We start from the raw sequence: 19,908 nt of genomic DNA on the forward strand, positions 1-19,908 counted from the left end.
CCGCGGCTGCTGGTGAGGGATCCATTGATCCTCCACCTCTTCTGCACAGTGAGGAGACAGTCGGATCGGATGGCTCCCTTGAAATGGAGGAGGTAAAGAGACACATTTTCTAACTTTGAAAAGGAACTGTTTGGGCTAATTAAAAAACACATCACCAACACGAAGGGATTGTTTTATATCTGAAGACATATAATTAAGGAACGGATAGCAGGTTTGTTGTGTGTTTCTAAAGAACGCTAATTGTGCTTACCACCCTGACACATCCAAAGGTGCTCCCCAATATTTAGAAATCAAGCCAAAGTTGGCTCCAGGGTATGAGGCCTGTCCAGAGAGCAGGGAGGGTCACAGAAGCAGAAGGAGCCTCACTGGGCTTTGAACTTACTTTCTCCTGGAATGCTACACCTGCGAGCAAATGCGCTAGCAATGGCTAGACTGCGTTCACTTTTGCTTAATTACACCTTCGGATCAGCACCTAATTTGCTAAGGGTGCAACTGAGCTGCCCTGGGTGTAATTACCTGCCGGGACACTGCTTAACAATGCAGCCACAGCCACAGGAAACAGGCAGCCGGCTTTGGCTTTGCTGGGAGAGGCTGCATCCCTGTGGCTGTGTTCCAAGGCCACAGACCCCAGCATCCCCGAGCCGAGGGCAGAGCCAGCCAGCTGTTCCCAGGAAGCCACCAGTGTGTGCCAGGAACCTTCCTGAGGGGTTCAGAGAACCAGAGAAGGCTGCAGGGCTCGCCCACACTGGCCTTCGCATGGCCCCACCCCCTCTTATTCTCTCCTAACAAGGCAGCTCTTGGGCACCAGCAGCTCTGCCCCAGACACCCAGTGCTGGAGGTCCCTGGATTCCAAGCTGGGCACAGTAGGGGGCTGCAGCTAAGGCTGCCCCTGCTCAAGGGGGACAGGGGCAAAGCTTTCCTCCTGAGACCCTGAGAGCCCCCTCTGCAGGACCGGCACATCGCAAATGAGGGAAGAGGCACCTAGGCTTCCCCCAAAATATACATATATGCTACAGTGCACTGCACGTACACACACACACACACACACACACTTTTTTAGGAAGGAAATTCTTGCTGTCTCCAGAGGGCACCACATCCAAATATCCCTCTTCCCCCATGGAGCAGGAGGGCGCCAACCTGAGCCAATAGCTCCATCTGTGTGCAGGCCACCTCCTGGTCACACTTCAGGGAGCTAGTCTGGGGTGTAAAAAACTGTAGGCTCAGAATTGTCACTGTCTCCTGTGTCATCAGAAAGTCCCCTGAGCTACCATAGATATAGTTTAGGTATGCAGAGTTAGAGATGAAGAATTATGGATTGCACACACAGATGCCAGAGTTAGGAGCCATGGGTTCGAGTCCTATCCTGCCACTCTCACCTGGAGCTCCTCGAGAGCATCACGGTACCTCACGAGTCTTGGTGCCCTCATGTGTAGAATGAATTTGCTCCCAGAACCTAGGTGATGGAAAGGCCGCGAAGATTAAGGAAACAACACAGGTAAAGCCCTCGGCCCAGAGCCTGCGCTACAGGGGCACTCAAAGCATAGTTTATTTTGTTATTGTTGTTGTTTATTACTTCAAAGCATAGTTTAGGTCACACTCACCTCACATCCAGCCTGGTCCCAGCCACTTCTGCTCTGACACCTTAGGCAAAAAAAATCCTTAGTGCTCTGTTTCTGTTTGCAAAATGGGAGTAATCTCACGGCCTTTGCTTCACAGAATTGACGTCAGAATTCGCTACTGTGAATGCAAAGTAAGGGGCTCCAGGAGTCATTTAGTAGATGCAGCTCTTAAGATGTTTATTACTTGTTCTTCTTATTCATTCGATTCAGTTCTTTCCGTTATTGCATGTGTAACAGATCTTCTGTCTGCTAGCTTCTGACTAGGTCTGTTGGGCCTTTTCATGCCTTCACCTCTCCCAGCTTGCAAAAGGATTAAGCATATATTTTTAGTTCATGTATTTTGTGTTGCTTTGGGGAATGTCTCTGGAAATTTCTGAGAATACCTTATGAAATGTGACTCATGGATCCTTTGGGTGTTCTTGCTGTTCAAGTGCACTGATATGAGCTGACCAGAGGGCTCTGAGCAGAGCCAAAAAACTAGCAGACATTGGTGAATCACCAGACTTCACCGACATGAGAGGGCACAGAACTGGAGGGCTGGCTTACCTGGCCACACAAGGTCTGGTGTCCAAGGGAAGTGAAGCCACACCCTGAGAAGAGTCCAGCACCCAGCCTGGCTGGGCTGAGTCACCACGGAGCTGTCTCCCCACAATTAAGGGCATCCACCCCTGGACAATACAATTATTAAGCAATTATGGTATTGCATTAAATTTTTAAAAGAAACTGGTTACAGGTGCATAGTAAAACTTTTACTAGGGAAAAGATAAAATTCTAGAATTTGCCTCATAGCCTGGAACAGGAAAGACCAGAGAAAAATACAACACATTGGATGTTGAGTTGGTTACTTGTATTAGCTTGCTAGAGCCACTATAACAAAGCAGTACAACAGACAGGGTGATTGAAACAGCAGAAATTTATTCTCTCGCCATTTTCAAGGTCAGAAATCCAAAATCGAGATGTTGGCAGCTTGGGCCTTCTGAAGGAAGGATCTGTCCCTATCCTTGGTGTGTAAATATCAGTCCTTGCCCGTGTCTTCAGATCATCTTTTTTTCAGATCTTCTGTGCTCACTTGGGTCCAAATTTCTTATTCTTACAAAATCATTAGTTAAAATGAATTAGGGATCATACAGCCATATTTTAATTTAGTTACCTTTATAAAGATCCTATCTCCAAATGAGGTCACATTCTGCATTATTGGAAGTTAGAACTTAATACAATGTTGGAGGGAAGACACAACACTCAAACCAGAAAATATTAGAGATGAATGTGGACATATTACACTAATTGCACCACTGGTACGTACATTTGAATGCTTTTCATACTAATAGGCAGAAGCAGGCAGAAAGAAAATGCCTCAGACATGGCTGGCGAGATGGCTCAGTGGACTAAGCATCTGCTTAGGCAAGCACAGAGACCAGGGTTCGATCCCCAGCACCATGTGCCACACTGACTCCACCCCTGGGGTGCCCTGAGGTAGCCACTGAGACTGTGCATGGTGGCACACACCTGTAATCTCAGCGCTGGGGAGGCTGAAAACAAGAGGATCACTACAAGTCTGAGCTGTGTAGTGAGACCCTGTACCAAATATATTTTTTAAAGAAAGAAAGAAAAAGAAAATGCCTCAAACAACCGACATGTCATCAATGAAGCTTTATGGAAATCGTAACATTGTAAGCTTTTTCAGGAGAGGTGAGGCAACGTTGAGGGTCAGAGCTTCTCAGCACTGGAACCCTCTAAGCTCAGGCTGTGTGACCAGCAGGGGGCTCCTCCATAGGCTTCCCCCCTGGAGGGCAAGTGGAGCTGGCCACCCTCTGTGACTAAGCACAGGCCATCTTGGGCTGTATTCACCGATGTGTGCTGGCTGGCATAAGGGAGGGGAGAGACCTGATCCTCTTAGCTCTGGAAGGAACCTCCAGGATCGTGGGGCTTCATTCTGGGGATACTACAGTGAAGGGGCCATTAGCATTCAAGAGAGACAGGCTGCCTCTGAAGGGGAGCAGCCAGGTGCTGAGAAAGCTGGAAACCATGCCTTTGCACTCAGAACAGACTGCAGACACCACTTCTACCAGCTCCATTTGTATCCTCCTAAAATGATTAAAAACAAGTTCCGATACACACATGTACTTTGTATGCATTTCTATCACATGGATGATATTCCATGCATATGCTTTCGTTTTTATCAATTAACATTTACATATCTGAAAGATCCTCCCATTTTATTTTTTTTATTTTTTATTTTTTGGCGGAACCGGGGACTGAACTCAGGCCCTTGTGCTTCCCAGGGAAGCGCTTATTCCACTGAGCCATCTCCCGGGCCCCTGATCCTCCCATTTTAGAACACTAAATATATCTCATTCTTTTTCACTGGAAGAGAAGCCCTGTCTCTCTTGAATGCTGAATGCCATCCCACCGTAAGTTAAGTTATTTCACCAATTCTCTACCCATGGCCATTTAGAGTGCTTCAAAATTTTTCCCTATAGTAAGCTATACTTAACAATCTCATATATATGTCAGTTCACATATGAATAAATACATCTGTGAACTAAATTCCAGAGAGAGAGAGAGAGAGAGAGAGAGAGAGAGAGAGAGAGAGAGAGAGAAGATAATAGACATTAAGGAAGCAAAGAAGGAAGGAAGGAAGGAAAGGAAGGAGCGAGCCCTAAAGAAGGGGCACAAAGTTTGAGAGAGAAACCTTCCTGGCCTAAGCAAGCAGAGCACAGAGTTGCAGATCTGAGTGAAAACCACAATCCAATGGGCAACAGAAAGCCCCAGGATCGTAAGCTTACATTGGCTCCTTCCTGTTTGGTTTCTTTCAGCAGTAGTAGAAAGCAGGTCAGGTAACTGGGCAGGAGAACAGACCAGACCAGACCCTCTTCCTCCCCAGCCACACCCCATCACCTCTCTGGTCTGCAGCACAGAGAGCCATGGGGGCTGTGGTAGGAAGGGAGACACCTTGGCCAGTGGGGAGGAGTGGGTGAGAAGCACCACTGTTGGTAAAGTGCCAGCTTGTAGCCGGTCTTGCAGAAGTGGTGCCTATTCATAGCCCTGGGGCCAGAAGAGGAGAGTTTCTGAGCTAAGCACTAGGCTGGTGCTGGCCTCCCAGAGACTCTCAGCCTACGTGCTCCCTTCAAGGGAGCCAGAAGTTCTGGATCCTTCCAAACTGTTCTCCCACAGTGTGCACAGACTGCTGATGCACCTAGGGCATGGGCCAAGGCACGTCCGTCACACACGGCAGCACATGTCCTCTTCTTCCTCTCTCCTGAGACTGACAGGCAGAGCTAATCCACAACACTTTCTCAAAAGAATTTCCTTTGCAGTCATGAAACTCAAGATTTAGGGGAAGCAAGTTGTGGGAGGGCAGGGGCTGTAGGCAGAGAAGACAAGTTTTTGGTTTTGATTTTGGTTTTGCAGTATGGGGATTGAACCCAAAGTCTTTGCACTAAAAAATATCCCCAGCCCTTTTTTATTTCTTACACTGAGATAGGGGTCCCCCTACACTGTTAAAATGCCCAGGCTTTTGCTTGCAATCCTCCTGTCTCAGCTGCCTAGAACACTGGGATTGCAGACATACACCACTATGCCCAGCTGAGGCTTCTTAGAGGGCTCTGGCTTTCCATGAATCTCAGCACTGGACACCCTCTTCCCCCAGGTAGTACTAAGCCCCTCTCTGCTGCTCCTATACAATAATTAAGAGATGTCATCTGAATTACATGGCGTCGTTGACTTAACAAAGCAGCCGCTATCCACTTGAAAGGATCCACAGTACTAGACACCACTTCTGGCTTTTGTGGAAGGGCATAATTGCAGACATTTGAATGCAGGAAGAGGAAGCTGGGAAGGGAGGGGTAGGCCTCCCAGGGGCAGCCAGCCTTAGCTGAAGGGGCACCATGCAGCACGAGGAGGGATGAGTTGCCAGGGAAGCCAATTGTAACACCCTGCCATGCCCCTGCCCGGGATCCCACAAGCTTGTTCCATCATGCCCTACCCCATCATCATACCTGTGTACGCATGCACACACAGTCACATTCACATATGTACTTGCAGGCTCTCTCGCACACACACATGGTCATAAACACACACTCCCAAGCACTCCTATATTCATGAGTACTCCAGTGACTCGGCCCACCCACAAATGCACACACACCTGTGGTGATGACCAGCCTCTGCGTGACATTCAGAAACCCTGAGGGCCACAGGGGGCAGTGGCAGCTGCCACTCAGAGCCTCTCCACTGCTAAAGGAGCAAAGGACAGTCCTTAGCTAGGTGTGCTCCAGTCAAGGGGGACTTAGAAAAAAGCTGACTCTCAGTAAGGAAAGCACTTTCAAGACTGTCACACTTGGGCCGGGGAGATGGCTCAGTGGAATAAGCGCTTCCCTGGCAAGCACAAGGGCCTGAGTTCAATCCCTGGATCCACATGCTCAGCTACACACTGCACAACATTTGGGTACAGTCATTCATGAATACGTGGCCTCCAGTATGTAAGGTGCATGGCCAGACTCGGGCACGGAACTGCCTGCATCCCCGTGCTCATGACTGAGGGCCCAAGCCAGATTCTCCACTGGTCCTTGGCCTACACTGATGATAATCCATCTAACGACCCACAAGTTCCATGCCCACAGACAGGGAGGGCCTCGGAAGTGTCCAGGCCTTCAGATTCCTCTCAAAACAGGACTGAAGTGGCAGGCTCCCAACCACAGCAGCTGACACAGGATGAGGCTGTCACAAGGGACCTCCATGAGTGCTGGGCTGAGTACTCCAGGGCCAGCCGGGCGAGCAAGAGCACGGCCCGCCCACCTCCTGGAAAGGAGATTTTCCAGGCTTTCCTGGCTGCTGCCTCCCAGGACCTCACAGCCTCGTACAGTTGAGTGGAGGGACTGTAACACATCTGCGGCCTCCGTCCTCCTGCAGAGGCCAGCCACATGGCCCTGGTGTGGAAGGCTGTGGCAGCCCCAGAGGACACTGCATTTTAATATCTCATCACTGACTTCTGACACTATCTTATCTTCCACGAACCCTCTACAAAGAAGAGGCTTCCTGGACCTCCACTGGGTCCAGGAGTCCCTTACCTGGCCCAAGCAGGTGGTGAAGGAAGCTGCCCAGCCAGGCAGCCCCCTACCTTCCCCCCCCCCACACACACACACACAGCAGCCTTCAACCTGGGCAGGTGAGGGTCCTTTGCAGCTCCTGCTGTCCTGAGAAGGTGGCAGTCCCAGCACTAACTGCCCCTACAGCTTCTCTGTTTTAGGGGAGAGGGGGGAGGGGCATCTACATTCCCCGAGGATCAGAGCCCCGAGAAGTGACCCCGTTTCAGAATGAAATTGAGCTGCCATTTTCATCTTCTTCCCAAATGTCAGCCGTGTTAGATCAGATTAGGAACTAATCTCTTGCCAAAATTCATTTCCGAACACTAGAGGTGGTTGTGATCCGGGTGGAGGTTTGTTGTTCCGTTTCTTATCCCCACCACCATCAGCCTTTCCCTCCCTTTACTGGGGTGGGAATGGGAGTAAAAGACTGCAAGGATCGCAGTGATGTCCCTGGGGCGCCTTAGGGTCCTCGGTGGGGCAGGTGCTGCTGCCGAAGGAGACGCCCAGTCCGTGCTCCAATCGCTCCTGCGGCGGCATTGAGCCCCCTCAAGCTGAGGCTTCCATGCTGGGCTGGAGAGAAACGGGACAAGGGCCCAAGTGACCATGTGGACAGGGCCTGCGTGTCTGCACCTCCATCTTCCCTGCAAGACTGAGGTTCCTCCCCAAACGTGACCCAGCCGTGGTTCTCCAGCCCGTTAGTATCTGACCCCACGGGTCAGCGTGGTGAAAGGGCAAGGGGAAGGCAACCGACCTAAAAAGAAAAGGAAAAGGGAAAACAGAAGCCCAGATAAACTGGTCAGTACATTGCAGGAGGCCTCTTTTGACAAGTGACCAGAACAGGCTGCTGGCCTGAATGCATAATTATCCGCAGGTGAAAATTCCCCATCTAATTTGATATTTGGTTCTTTGCAGAAGCTATAGCCTTCGTAAATAATATACAAAGTAAGAAACCTAATCCCGCCTGCTAGAATGTTTAATTCATCATTATGCGAGCTAATTGGAAGGTGATTATATGGTAATTGCTCATTAGTGGTGTATATTTATCGCTGTACCTTATGTCAAGGCCATGGGAATTGTGTAGAGTCTGTTCTCTCATTTCAAGGATCAGTTTCAGAAGCAGGAGTGAAGCAGGCCAGATCAAGTTCTTCCTGACGTCAGGGTCCAGCCAGGGCTATAGAGACAGGGGCTATATATAGGGCCTAGAGCTGGCGAGGGCAGGAGCCCCCGGCCGCCGATGCTCCCAGGTCAGGAGACTGTGGGTAGGCAGCCACTAAAGCAGGTCTCCTCGCTCATTTTTCAAAAGCGACCCCATCCCATGGGAGCACCTCAGGGCTCCTCAGGTGCTTCTCGGCCTTCAGATCTACCTTAGGTCTCCTCTCTTTTTCGAGGCTCGCCCAGAGGATGTGCAGTGGGGCAGTGACAGTGCAGCTGAGAGGCAGCAAAGTGTGGCTTCGAAACCGGACACAGGATGGGAGGCAGAAAGGGAAGGGCAGATTTGACTTGAGAGGGGGGCAGCGTGGGGCGAGGTAGGAACCTGGTCTTCCCCCCTCTACCCTCCCTGCTGAGCCCCAAAGTGTTTAGGCCCCCACTCGGCGAAGCGAAGCGCCGGCTGCAGGACGCTGCATTGGGTGAGCTTAGAGGGAAGGGAGCCCAGAGGCTCTCAGGAGGAAGAAGGAAGCCTCGGCAAATGAACCGGAAGCACGAAGAAGCAGAAGATCTGCGTGCAGCCGGGCCTGCGGGGCCCGCGCCAGGCCCGGGAACTTGGGAGACACAGGCAGGCGGGTCCGGAAACTCGAGGGCGCGCAGCCGAGGAGAGGGCTGCTTTGCAGGTGGAGGTGGGGTGGGGAGGAAGGCCCGGGACAAGGCCGCGGCTGGCGGCTGCCGCGAGCGCATTTCCGCACGTGGTCGTGATCTGTAGCGCGCTCTGGCGCCCCCTCGCAGGAGTGCGACGGGCTTTTCCCCTCCAAGACTTCAGCCCCGGACTTCGGTCCCGGCAACCCCGAACACCCCGACTTACAGCCCTGCAGCCCTCCCGAGCTCCCCTGCTGTGCAACAGGCACTAATGAACAAAAGGCCAATTAGAAGCTAGCAGCGGCTGATGAATGGACCTTTCGCTTTCAAGCGTAGAGCCGCCTCGGGTTTCCCGGCGGCGCTCAGCGTCGAGCGGAGAGGCGCTGCCTCCCTGAGCGGGGTCACGGCTAGAGTCAGAGGGTTCTCAAAACTCCCACTTCCCCCTCGCTGTGGAGCTGGTTGGGGGAAATAAATCAGGGGGCTGAGCTGCCGAGGCAGCCCGCAGCTCCGCATCCGGGCTAGGGGGCGGGGAGGCCAGGGCTGAAGGCCCGCATCCCCTGCCCCGCCCGCCGCTGCTGCGAGGAGGCACCTAAATAAATCAAGCGCTTGATTGTCGGAATAATGAAGGCAGGTCTAGAAAAACGCACGGTTACAAAAAATGGCTGTTGTTTGCCGAACTCCGGAGTTGTTGATGCGCTTTGGGACCAGCCCAACCCAAGCCTCTTCACCAGATTCCGACACACACACACACACACACACACACAATCTCTCTAGATCCCCAGACATACAAATGTCGCCGTAGTGAGGGGCACGGGTGCTCATCCCAGGGGCCCTTCACCCAAACACGGAAACTCACAGAGGTCCCATCCTGAGACGCACAACTTGAGTAGAATGCAGACCTGGTGCCTTGCAGATCCGCCCCTTTATAGGAACCCCGCAGCCCCGCAGCTGTAAGTTCTTGTCCTAACTCAAAGCGCTTCGTATAGAAGGGAAGACCGACGTCTTGTCACAGCCGCACGATCTGCACAAGTAGCACTGATCTCAGGGGCTCTATCTCAATCAACACCACACGAACTGATCGAAGTCCTGGGGGAGACGCGCAATTGCCTGGCCACACAAACAGCTGTATCACAGACGAGAACGCCCATTCTGTGCAAACACAATCACAGACCTTCACCCTAACTCACCCTCGCACAAACTTGCAACTGCCCACATGTGGGAAGCCGGGCTCGCATGCTCCAGCCTGGAGCCGGCCCCGGCCAGGCCTCCGACCCGCCAGAGTCCCTCCCTAACCAGCCCTCGCGTCCAGGACTTTGTTTTCTGCGACTCAAGGCGGGGACTGGGAGGAGCCGAGATTTCCAAAGCTGCGCGCAGGCCCGAGCCCCCTTTCTGCCTGGCCCGCTTGGCGCGCCACCCGGCTGCCACAATCCGCCCCTCGCACAAAAGTGGCCCGGCAGGTTCCCGGCTGTGGCCAACGCACCCGCTCCAGCTGGGCTTGGTTGCCAAGAGCAGAGTCCGAAGAAGCTGGGAGGACCAAAAACCCCCGAGCGAGAGCTAGCAAAGGGAACTGTCGGAGGTCCTAGCCTCCTGTCACCTCAGAAGTTTCTGGCTCCTTCGCTGAGGAACAGGTTTCGAAGCGAGGAACGCTCACGGAGCCCACGTGTAAGTCGCGGGGAGCCTGGCGCGGCTCGCTCACTCGCTCGCTTTGTATATTCAGTCTGGCCCGCTGGGGCAACACAGACTCAAACCCGCGTCTCCTGAACAGCCATTTGGCACGGGGAACGCACAGACAGCCGTCAAGAAAGCGGGACGTGGATCAAATTCGTAACCTACATTCCCTTTCGAGGTCACAGGCAGGACACATGGCAACGTGCCTATAGTTGGCCGGGTACAGAGAGGGACGCAGAGCCTGGCCCGCAACGCCCACAGAACCCTGACCAGGGACACCGAAACCTGGCACCTATGTAACACGAGGGGGCACGCGACTCCCATACATCCGTGCCCAGAGGGCTCCAGCTCTGCGTGCGCTAAGGGGCCGAAACCCGAGCACGCGCGCCCCGCGAACCCTGCCCGGCGCCCCACACCCAGATAGGCATCGTGGGATGGCATCTCGCAAATATTTATATTCCTCAGCGCCACGGCAGCCGCGTCCGCATTAGACGCTCTAATCCTGCCACTTTAAATAGATGAATTAATAAAGCAAACGAGCGGCTAATAAGCTGCTGTCCTGCCTTTTCGAGGCGGGGGAAGGACTCGAAAGTGCGCCAAATTTGTTTGCAGTGGATCAAGGCTAGCCGCCTCTGCTTCACTTTCTTTATCTTAATTCCGACTTGAAAAGATATAATTATCTAGTTTGAACAGAGCTGCTATCAAATCCTTCTTTGGGCCGGGAAGGGGGGCGTTGGAGTGGATTGAGGCTCTCTGAGCCGCTCCGTGCAGCCGGAGATAGCGCGTAATGAAGATGTGGAGGCCTGAGATACAAAGGGCATTAACCTCATTAGCATGAAACCTTTTCTTCTTACCATTGTGGGACCCTTTCAGCCGCCTAATCCCCCCTATTTTCAAAGCTTGGTTTGTAATAAAGCTTTTAGTTTTTTTTCCCTCAAAGCTAATAGTATTCTCTGATGATTTTATTGCTGTTACACTTCATAGGGCATTTCCCAAAAAATCTCCACTATCACCCCCCTTTTCTTATACTTAAAAAATTAAGTATATGGTTTCTGCAGAAAATAGCCTTTTAGCAAGATGGGACTTTTCTCCTGGAAAAGCCAGTCTCAATTTTAGCAGGACTATGCTCTATGTTTTAGGTATTCACTGTTTTAGAGGACAGATGGAAAGAAAAGGTAACTTGGACTTGTTTAAGCGGATAGGATTCAGTTTGGGGACAGTAACCATCAAGTCACTGAGAGGTCTGGACAGCTAACAGTAAGAGTCCTGCGGCCCAAGCAGCTGAGAGCCCCATCCACATTTCAGGGATACCCCAGCCTGGTGGCACCTGTCCCCATATGAGGCACCCAGCAGTTCCCTCTTATGCGTACCCACAACACACACATTTTCTAAGAAGGGCCTGTGTACCAATGCACTATGAGCATCCAGATCTGTAGAGGGACAGAGGAGAAAGGAAATCAGAGACAGAGACAGAGACACAGAGAGAAGGCACAGAGAGAGACAGGCAAGGGAGATAGAAGAAGAACAATTTCTGCTTTAGAGAAGGGGAAGAAAAACAGAAAGGAAAAATTTCCATAGTGCCCTATGGTCCCCACACATGCACAGAATGTCTAATCTTAACTTTTCAAGGCAGGATGTTAACAAAGCTTGTATTTTTGCCCTGCATTGTAACTTGGCCTTATCACAGTGTAAAGGGTGGGGAGATTGTCCTAAATTATGTCCAGGCAGCCCCCCTGGATCCATGGATTAAGAGATTAAAGGAGACCACTGGGCAAGGCCTCCTCTTTCCCCTTCATATTCCTGGTATGATAATTGCTTAAACTGATTTGCACTTTCACAAAAGCTCACAGGACGCTTTGTAGCTCGAACAGAACAGACGAGGTTTCTCTATCAATGGAAATAAAACTGATTAATGCAGCCTATCAGGATAAGAAGCAAATGAAGCATGCAAAAACAACCTCATACCCCCAGAAAGGGGAAGGAAGGGGGGGGACTAAGTTTCCTCTAAGAATGGTTACAACTTTTTCTTTAATGTTAAAATTAAGAGTTGAAGCTTTCTTAGAATGCTTCCCTTATAAGGTTCCTAAGGCCTTGGGGTTCATCCCATCACCTTTGGCACATTGGGGCCAAAAAGAAAGGAAAGAAAGAAATAAGAAAGGAAGAAAGGAAGAAAGGAAGGGGGGCAGGGAGACGTGTACCTAAGGGATTTGAGGTCATAAATAAAGTTTAAAAGTCCCAGAATTCTGATAAGTGATTTCCCCTATTCTAGAAGAACATTCAATTCAAAACTATAGATCTAAATTTTTAAAAGCAGAAATAAAGAGAAGTATTTCAAACCTAAAGTTCAAACTAAACTCAAGTACAGCGTACAACCAACAGGCAAAGGTCTGCTTGGAAAATTTTTAGCCCACCCCTTCCCTTAAGGACTTTAGATCTTAATCTCACTTCCCCACTATCATCTCTCTTTAAAACACTCCCCCCAAAAAACATTATTCTGGCCCCTTTATGGTTGAGGAGCTAGGGTTTCTTGAATCTAGTTGAGGTCAAATCATAGAGATACTTTTTATCAAGACCCACTTCAATTTCCCAAGACAACTACTCTGAGGGCATATTGATAAATCTTTATTGACAAAATATTGACATTGACATACTTCTTGGAAGTATATAGGGTGTTAGAATTCTAACAAATTAACACAAAACACAAAAATATTTACATTCTGGTATAGAAGACATTAAGGAAGCATTTGTCACTCTCTTTAGTAAGTCTATGGTCTTGGAAGAGAAACTCAGTGCTTGAAAACTTGCCGCATGTTCTTGGTCACACTAACTTCGTCCCCACTAACTACAATCCTTCAGTTTTTGCAAAGGATAGATTTAAAATTTTGAATGGTCATTTCCGGGAATGGTTGAACCCAGCCAATTTCTCCAACCACTGAACACAGTTCACTTCATAGTGTTAAGCCTCAGAATGTTAGGCAAGGGAATGTTCAAGAATATGATCAATTAATTTTTTTCTAGTACAAGTCCTGATTCTTTTGGGGGGCACCCTCCCTCACCACCCTCATTCCCATCCTGCTCCCCGTTTCTCTGCAAGAGGACCACTACCGCTGAGCCTACTTCATTTCGCTTACACAATCACTTTGACATCAGAAGGTAGCAAAAAGTGTTTACAGACTGCACATTTCTCGGAAAAAAAATAAAGGAAAAAGCACACAGAACCTGTCTTGAAAAGGAAGATAAACTTACAATTCATTTTTTTGTCTTTAGACACCATTTGCCCAACAACTGCTACATGCAATTCAAGTTTTGGAAACAGGTGTGGGACAGGGCTAGTTGTGGAATTTTGTTTCGTATTACTAATTATTTTTAAAGACTGGGGGGAAACACTATGCAGTGCAAAATTAAAAGTCCTGTGCCTGGTTGAGATTTTTTTTAAAAAAAAATCAGTATTTTCACCATTTTTAAAAGTGGACTACGATAAACGCAATCTCTGCCAATCATCTCGTCTCCCTAATTTGGCTATTGACTGATAGCTCCCCTTGTCAGAGTGTGTTCAGCTTTGTCACATTCTCTCTCTCTCTCTCTCTCTCTCTCTCTCTCTCTCTCTCTCTCTCCCTCCCTCCCTCCCTCCCTCCCTCCCTCTCCTCTCATCTTTTCTCACTCTCTTCACTCATTTTCTTTCTCCTTTTCTCACCCTCCCTCTCTTCTCTTCTCTCTCTCTCTCTCTCTCTCTCTCTCTCTCTCTCTCTCTCTCTCCCCCCCCCGTCTCTCTCTCTCACTCACTCACTCACTCAGCTGCCTCTTTAGATGAGGGCTGCGAGTTGATGAAGAAGCCTCCATCCTCTGCCATCCCGGTGCCTTCTTGGATCGGGACCCAGCGCCCTTGCTGTACAAAGTCTGCGACGCGCTTTGCTCTCTCTGTCTCTGATCCCCTCTCTTTCTCGGTGAATGTGTGTGCAGTTTGTTTTTTATTTGTAGGGTTTTTCCTTCTTCCCCTCCTCTCCCTGTCTGTTTTGTTCCATGTTGTCTGCTTCTGTGGGGGTAAGTCTGTCTTTTTAATCGTCTGAGGTCACATCTATTTCCTCTGGACTCGCCTGCTTGGTGGCGATTCTCCACCGGTTGATATGGTGTGTCCCTTTTTTCTTTTGTTGTGAGTCTGAGCCTTCTTCCTCCAGCTTCTGTCTTTTGAACTTAGTCCTCCGGTTCTGAAACCATACTTTTACCTGGAGGGAGAAGTAGGTGGGGCCCTGTTAGGTCTTTCACAGCACCATCCTATGAAGTTGATCCCTTCCACCACCCAGGCCCCAGTCCGAGACCTGCAAAAACCCATGCATATCCTAAGGGTCACCACCTCTGGCCCCATCCAGGAGCAGAGTTCCTAGTCCTGAAGGTAGGAAGTCCAGATCTGGCCTTTCTAAGCCCTTGCAGAGAGACTTCCCCCAAGCTCCAGGTCCCATGGTGCTCTGAGCCCCTTCACTGCTGTCCCAGTCTAGAACACTCACATCCCAATGAGGGCATAAGCCTTGTAAAGCTTGGCAACTCTTATAAAATAATAAATAAGGAGAAATAAAGAGACCTGTCCTGAGCTCCCCTCCAGGAAACCAGCAAAAGAAAGACCTCAGTTTGGGCTGCCACAGCTCCTGCAAGACCCAATACGTTTTCTATTTTCTGCCAGTCTGGCAGTGCCTAAATATAGAGCCGCCTCTACAAGGAAGCAAGGCCTTCCGTAGACCATCCAGGTATGCTGAGCTGCTGCCTCACTACAGGGGAATGCAGGCAGGTGAGCAGAGGTGGAGCTGGAGGAAACCAGGGGACGATGGGGCACAAGCCTCAGGTGTAACCCAGCTGGACCATTCCAAGTAGGAAAGGGTGTTCAAAAGTGAAAGCTTCCAGAAGACCATGCATGGACTAGAGAGACAGACAGATAGACAGACAGACAGACAGACAGACCCATCCCTTCCCCCTACTGTCCAGCCTCAGAATAGGACAGGGTCATTCTCAGACTGAACCACATCCCTTCCCACCAAGGCAAAGCTGACAGCCTGGTCTCCTCCCCAGGGCAGCTGCTGGAAGTCCATAGAGCAAAGAAGTTGGAGCCAGCTGCGGACTGATGGGCCCTGGGGAAGCTGGGTGGTGGGTCCCCATTTAGCAACAAAAAGACCAAGACTAACACTGTCCAGGCTTTGGAGTAGAGAGCAATGGGGGAGAAAACCTGGCGGTGACTGTACCTTTCACATCCCAGCAAACCTGTCCCAATAGTAGCACCCTGGCCCAGTCCCTATCCCCGGCCCCTGAGGTCTCTCACCACTCCCCCCTTTAAGTCTTCCCATCCAACTTGCTCTCCCCTAATGCCCTAGTCCCCAAAAGTGCCCCAAGAAAAAGCTGAGTGGGAACAAGCCTGAGTTTAATTTGCTTTGAGTCTGCTAATTGAGGAGGAGGATGGTTCATTTCTCCCCCTGGCCTCGCCCAAAGCTACAGTCCATGTGCTAGGGGCTTGACATTCACACAAAGACTGAAGGCAGTGTGGGCAGCCAGGCAGACAAAGACCACCTCCGCCCGGGCTGGCCAGGGGAAACCAGCCAGCCGCGCCTTGTGCCCGCTCGGCACAAACCTGCACGGCTCTCCTTGATTTCTTTCAGAGGACGATGGGGTGGGGTGGGGATTCAAAAAAGCCTTGACCTTTTTGCACTTCTCAGAAAAAGTGCTACCACTTAATCTGCCCGAAAATGTTACTGTCTTGTGGGAACTTTGCCCTACCCCATGGGCCTAGTACAGTAGCACCTTCTGCAGCTCTAAGCCCCCTTCGCAGCAGGACAAGACAAGCCAGGCCTGCTTCAGGACTTCACTAAACAGCAGGGCCTATCCCAACTCAGGCACTCTTTGCAGCCTTCCAGCTTTATGTCTGTGGTTGCAACGGGACACACACACACACACACAGAGCAGCCTGATCTCCAGCTTCAGACTCTCCTGGCCCCGGTGGTAGCCCATTGGCTTAGAGCTGCTTAGAACTCATCCATAACCCACCCTACACTCTCAAGCTCCAACTCAAGCGATTGCAAAACCCCACCGCACTTCCCTTCCTCCTGGACCCAAGTATCCAACACAGGATCTCACCAAAATTTTCACCAACACTACAGAGGTGTGTGTGCTAGCCAGAGCTGCAAGACCTGCCCAGAGGTCAGAAGGAAGTCCGCTCCTCCACTGTAGAACTGGGGAGAATCCGCTCACCCCATGCCTCTGGAGCTCCACAAAGCTGGGCACCTGGGAAGTTACACTTCCAGAGGCCCGGAGGGGAGTTAGTTCTCTTGGAACTCCCTATGGGTGAAGGTGCTAGGTGCCCTGCCCAAACCTGGGGACCACCGCTGCAGCCAGGGGCCTGTGCTAGACTGAGTGTCTTCCCTCCTGGGCTACACTCACCTGAGTTTCCGTAAGGCTGAGGCTGTGCGCCAGCTGCTTTCTTTCTGCGCCCACGACGTAGTGATTCTTCTCGAAGGCGTGTTCCAGCCTTAGAAGCTGGGACGGGGAGAAGGCGGTTCGGATCCGCTTAGGTTTTCGGGCCAGCGCGTTGTGCAAAAGGAAACTCTCGGGGCTTGTGTCGTTCCCTGCAGAGGGCACAGTATAAGTGCCATTAGGGGCCCATTTGGCCGAAGCCTCGCTTCTCCCGAGCCGGGCGGCCGCACTGAGCTCAGGCCGGCCGCTTAACCCGAGCTGCCAAGGCTGGGTGAACTCCTCGGCCGCACGAAAGGGAAGCCGGTCCAGCTGCCAGTGTCGGACCGTCCACCTGTGCGGGACTCAACCCGCAGCTGCTCTGGAGGAGCTCAGTCCTCAGGTTAAGGACCTCTGCTGGCCTGGGCTCCGCAATCGCGTTGGCACCACGGCCCTGCCATCTTCCCCACGAGTGCCCCGGGTAGGGGAAGCGGTGGCAGAACCCGGCTGGGAGATTGGTGCTTACCACCCCAAAGAGAAGCCCTCTTCAACCTCTCCAAGGACTTTGACCTCAAGGCCGTTACCCAAGATTTTCTCGAGAATTTGTTTTTAAAAAAAAAATTTTTTTTTTATTTTTTTGGCTTCCTACCCAGTCGAGAAAGTAGAGGACAGGTGAGTTGCTGTAACCAGATCAAAACAGAAATCTTGCAGCGGGTGTGAAAGGCTTCTTCCGCTACTGCCTTGGGAGGACCCGGTTCCAGAGAAAGAGGAGACAGCCGAGAGAAAAGGGATGGAAACTCTGCAAACTCAGGGTTTACCGGGTTGTACACCCATTCCCTCTACGGGTCTGAGACCCAGGGAAGACACCAGCGGCTCCAGATGGGGGGGGGGGGCAACCAGGAACGGGACTGGCAGAAGATGCGGAAGGGAAGCCCTAAACTGAGAAAAAGCCACTGTCTCGGGTTCGTTTATTACAGTAAGAAATCGGTTCGCCATAAGCTCAAATAAAAACAAACTGACAGCTAAGCGGGACTAGAGGCAAATTCACTTCAAGGATAAGGGTTTGGAATTTTTTTTTTTTTAATTATGGGAAGAGAAATGATGACATCTTTCTGAACCTACGCTCAGGCATGAATGTAAAGAGTTAACTTACTGATCAACCGCTGGGTATTGATCGGCTGCCGAAGGTAGGTTTTGGTTTTGTTTTGCTTTTTTAAACAGACTCAGATTGGGATCCGTAAACTACTTGCCCCCGTTCCCCCTAAGTTTTTACTTTCTTGCCAGTCCTCACTCAGAGAAAAACAAATTGTAAAACTCTCTAGAATTAGAAATGAAGACACCCAAACAGGTCGTTCCTTCCCAGGCCGTCTCTCCATCTGGTTGATTTCCTTTAAAAGGAAGAAAAACAAAAACCAGACTGAACCTGTCTTCCCGCTCGGCCGCTCTGTGCACCAATTAAGCAGGTCTCGGCGAGAGCACCAAGCCCTGAAGGTTTTACCCCCTCCGGTTAGAGCCCTTTCTCCAGGCCTCCAAAAAGCAGGGGTTTGGGAATACTTTGAGGGTCCTGAGAGAAGCCCGGCTTCCGTAAAAAGGGTCGAAGACGGAGAAGTCGCCGGCCGCAGGGGCGTGGAGTGGGTGTAGAACGAGTCCAACACTGTCGGAGGGGAACCTGGCGGCCAGGCCCTGTCCGAGCCTCTCCAAGCCAATACCCAGGGCATCGCCCACGGAAGCGGGAGCCTGAGGACCCGCAGGCTCTGGGCTTCCTGGTGCTGGGCGCGCAGAGCAGCTGTTCCAGGCTGCCCGGACCGAAGCGCGCTCAGGAACAACTTGCTCCGCGCCCCTTCCCGAGAGGTCAGTCGGTCGGCAGCCCAGCACCCAAAACCAGCTGTAGCTTCTGAGTGTGCGGGTCGGCACCACGCCCGCCTGGGCTGCCCAGCTCCGAACCAGGAGCCGGGGCCCGCGCGTCCGGGGAACCTCCGCCCAGGCCTTGCCAGGCGCCCACCCGAGCAGGCCAGGCGCAGAGCACGATGCAGCGCGAGCGGCGCACGGCAGTCCCGCGACGTGACACGTACCTTGGAAGCGATGACCCAGATACCGATATCGGTGGATGAGCCAGGGGTAAAAGGTGGACGGGTCCCGCTGCTGCGAGGCGAAGAGGGGGTGTGGCGAGTGCGAGGAGGGCAGGGGGTGGGCGGCCAGGGCGTGCGGCGGCGGTACCGGGTGCACCGGCACGGCTGGGTTGGGTGGGTGCGAGACCGCCTCGGCGAACACCAAGTCCGGGTTGGAGTAGACGCCCCTGCTCGCGGCGGCGGCGGCAGCGGCGGAGTGAAAGCCGTTGAGGAACGGATTTATGGGGCTGGAGTTGGCGTAGCTAAGTGCCGCGGGACGGATGGGGTCCTCTGAGCGCGAGGCGGGCAGGGGACTGTCCTTGGCCACCAGCGACTCGATGGTGAAGCAGCGCTTGGGCGCCGGCTGGAACATGCTGCGCCGAGGAGCGGGCGCCTGGGCTCCCTGCTCCCGGCGACCGCAGCGCGCTGCCTCCGCCGCCCGCTGCCCACGGCGAGGACCGACGAAAATTGGGGACTCGTTTGTTTCGGGTGGGGGTGGGGGGAGGAAAGGAAAAAAGAAAGGAAAGGAAAAGGAAAAGGAGGGGGAGGGGGAAAGAGGCAAAGCCGAAGATCCCGAGAATCTTGCACCAAACGCGCCCAACCTGGAGAGAGGGGGGAAAAATCCTTCCAGAAGAATTTGCAGGCGTGGATTGGGGTAATTTTTTTTTCGAGATGGCGTGGGGGGGGGGTTCAGAGTTAGAGGCAGAAGGGGGGGCAAAGTTTCTCGGGGGAGGCAAAAAAAGTTTTCTCTCCTCTGCAAAAGGCGGGCAGGGCGCCCTAAGTCCAAGGACAATCCATGGAAGTGTTCGCTTCTTCACAAGTTGTGCAAACGATTTGTTAGTTCATGAGCCTAATTAGTGCGGGGATCACATAAACAGCTTCCTCCGAAGCCTGGTAAATGGCTTGATGATTGGTCGCTATTACTCGCCCTGAGGTGGAAGGGGGGAGACTCTTTAAAGTGCGTCAGAGGGAGGCGAGCGCTTGGGAACCCGGAGGCCTGGATCCTGGCCGAGAGTGGAACGGAGTCGGCGCTGCTGGCCCGGCGGAGCCTCCAGCCGCCCGCCCGCCCGCCGGCCCGGCTGCCCGACCTCTCCGCGCCTTCGCCCCGCGCTCCGAGTTCTCTCGCTCCGGCGGCGCCTGCTGTGGCTTCTCTCCTCCTCTTTCGCCTCCTCCTCTTCCTCCGGTTTCTTCTCCTCCTCCTCTTCCTCTTTC

At 52.1% G+C, this 19,908-nt stretch overlaps 1 protein-coding gene and 2 long non-coding RNA genes across 4 annotated transcripts; all 3 read right to left on the reverse strand.

Annotated features, from left to right (window-relative positions):
- Positions 1-1,528: 1,528 nt before the first annotated feature.
- Positions 1,529-3,046, reverse strand: LOC111815006. The gene is made up of 3 exons (XR_002819838.1): positions 2,166-3,046; positions 2,003-2,078; positions 1,529-1,919 (listed from the first exon to the last, which is right to left on the reverse strand). It is a non-coding gene; the product is annotated as an uncharacterized LOC111815006 (long non-coding RNA).
- Positions 3,047-7,188: 4,142 nt separating this feature from the next.
- LOC111815005 lies at positions 7,189-9,752 on the reverse strand. 2 transcript variants are annotated; one of them, XR_002819837.1, is made up of 3 exons: positions 9,351-9,752; positions 7,756-7,874; positions 7,189-7,273 (listed from the first exon to the last, which is right to left on the reverse strand). It is a non-coding gene; the product is annotated as an uncharacterized LOC111815005 (long non-coding RNA). The 2 variants fall into 2 exon arrangements; XR_002819836.1 differs by having other exon boundaries at positions 7,227-7,454.
- A 4,139-nt stretch (positions 9,753-13,891) lies between these two features.
- Positions 13,892-19,890, reverse strand: Emx2 (empty spiracles homeobox 2). The gene is made up of 3 exons (XM_004625642.2): positions 18,661-19,890; positions 16,580-16,764; positions 13,892-14,385 (listed from the first exon to the last, which is right to left on the reverse strand). The coding sequence occupies exons 1-3, from the start codon at positions 19,067-19,069 to the stop codon at positions 14,218-14,220; spliced, it is 762 nt and encodes a 253-aa protein (XP_004625699.1). The 5' UTR covers positions 19,070-19,890; the 3' UTR covers positions 13,892-14,217.
- Positions 19,891-19,908: the final 18 nt, after the last annotated feature.

This window comes from Octodon degus, unplaced genomic scaffold (genome assembly GCF_000260255.1).
Source record: "Octodon degus isolate 3935 unplaced genomic scaffold, OctDeg1.0 scaffold00010, whole genome shotgun sequence".
Classification (NCBI taxonomy): Eukaryota; Metazoa; Chordata; class Mammalia; order Rodentia; family Octodontidae; genus Octodon; species Octodon degus.

Coding starts and splice junctions, on each gene's coding strand:
- Emx2 (XM_004625642.2), bottom strand. CDS start 19,069: ATGTTCCAGCCGGCGCCCAAGCGCTGCTTCACCATCGAGTCGCTGGTG. Junction 16,765..18,660: donor TCTGGGTCATCGCTTCCAAG/GTACGTGTCACG, acceptor TGCCCTCTGCAG/GGAACGACACAAGCCCCGAG. Junction 14,386..16,579: donor TCAGCCTTACGGAAACTCAG/GTGAGTGTAGCC, acceptor TTCTCCCTCCAG/GTAAAAGTATGGTTTCAGAA.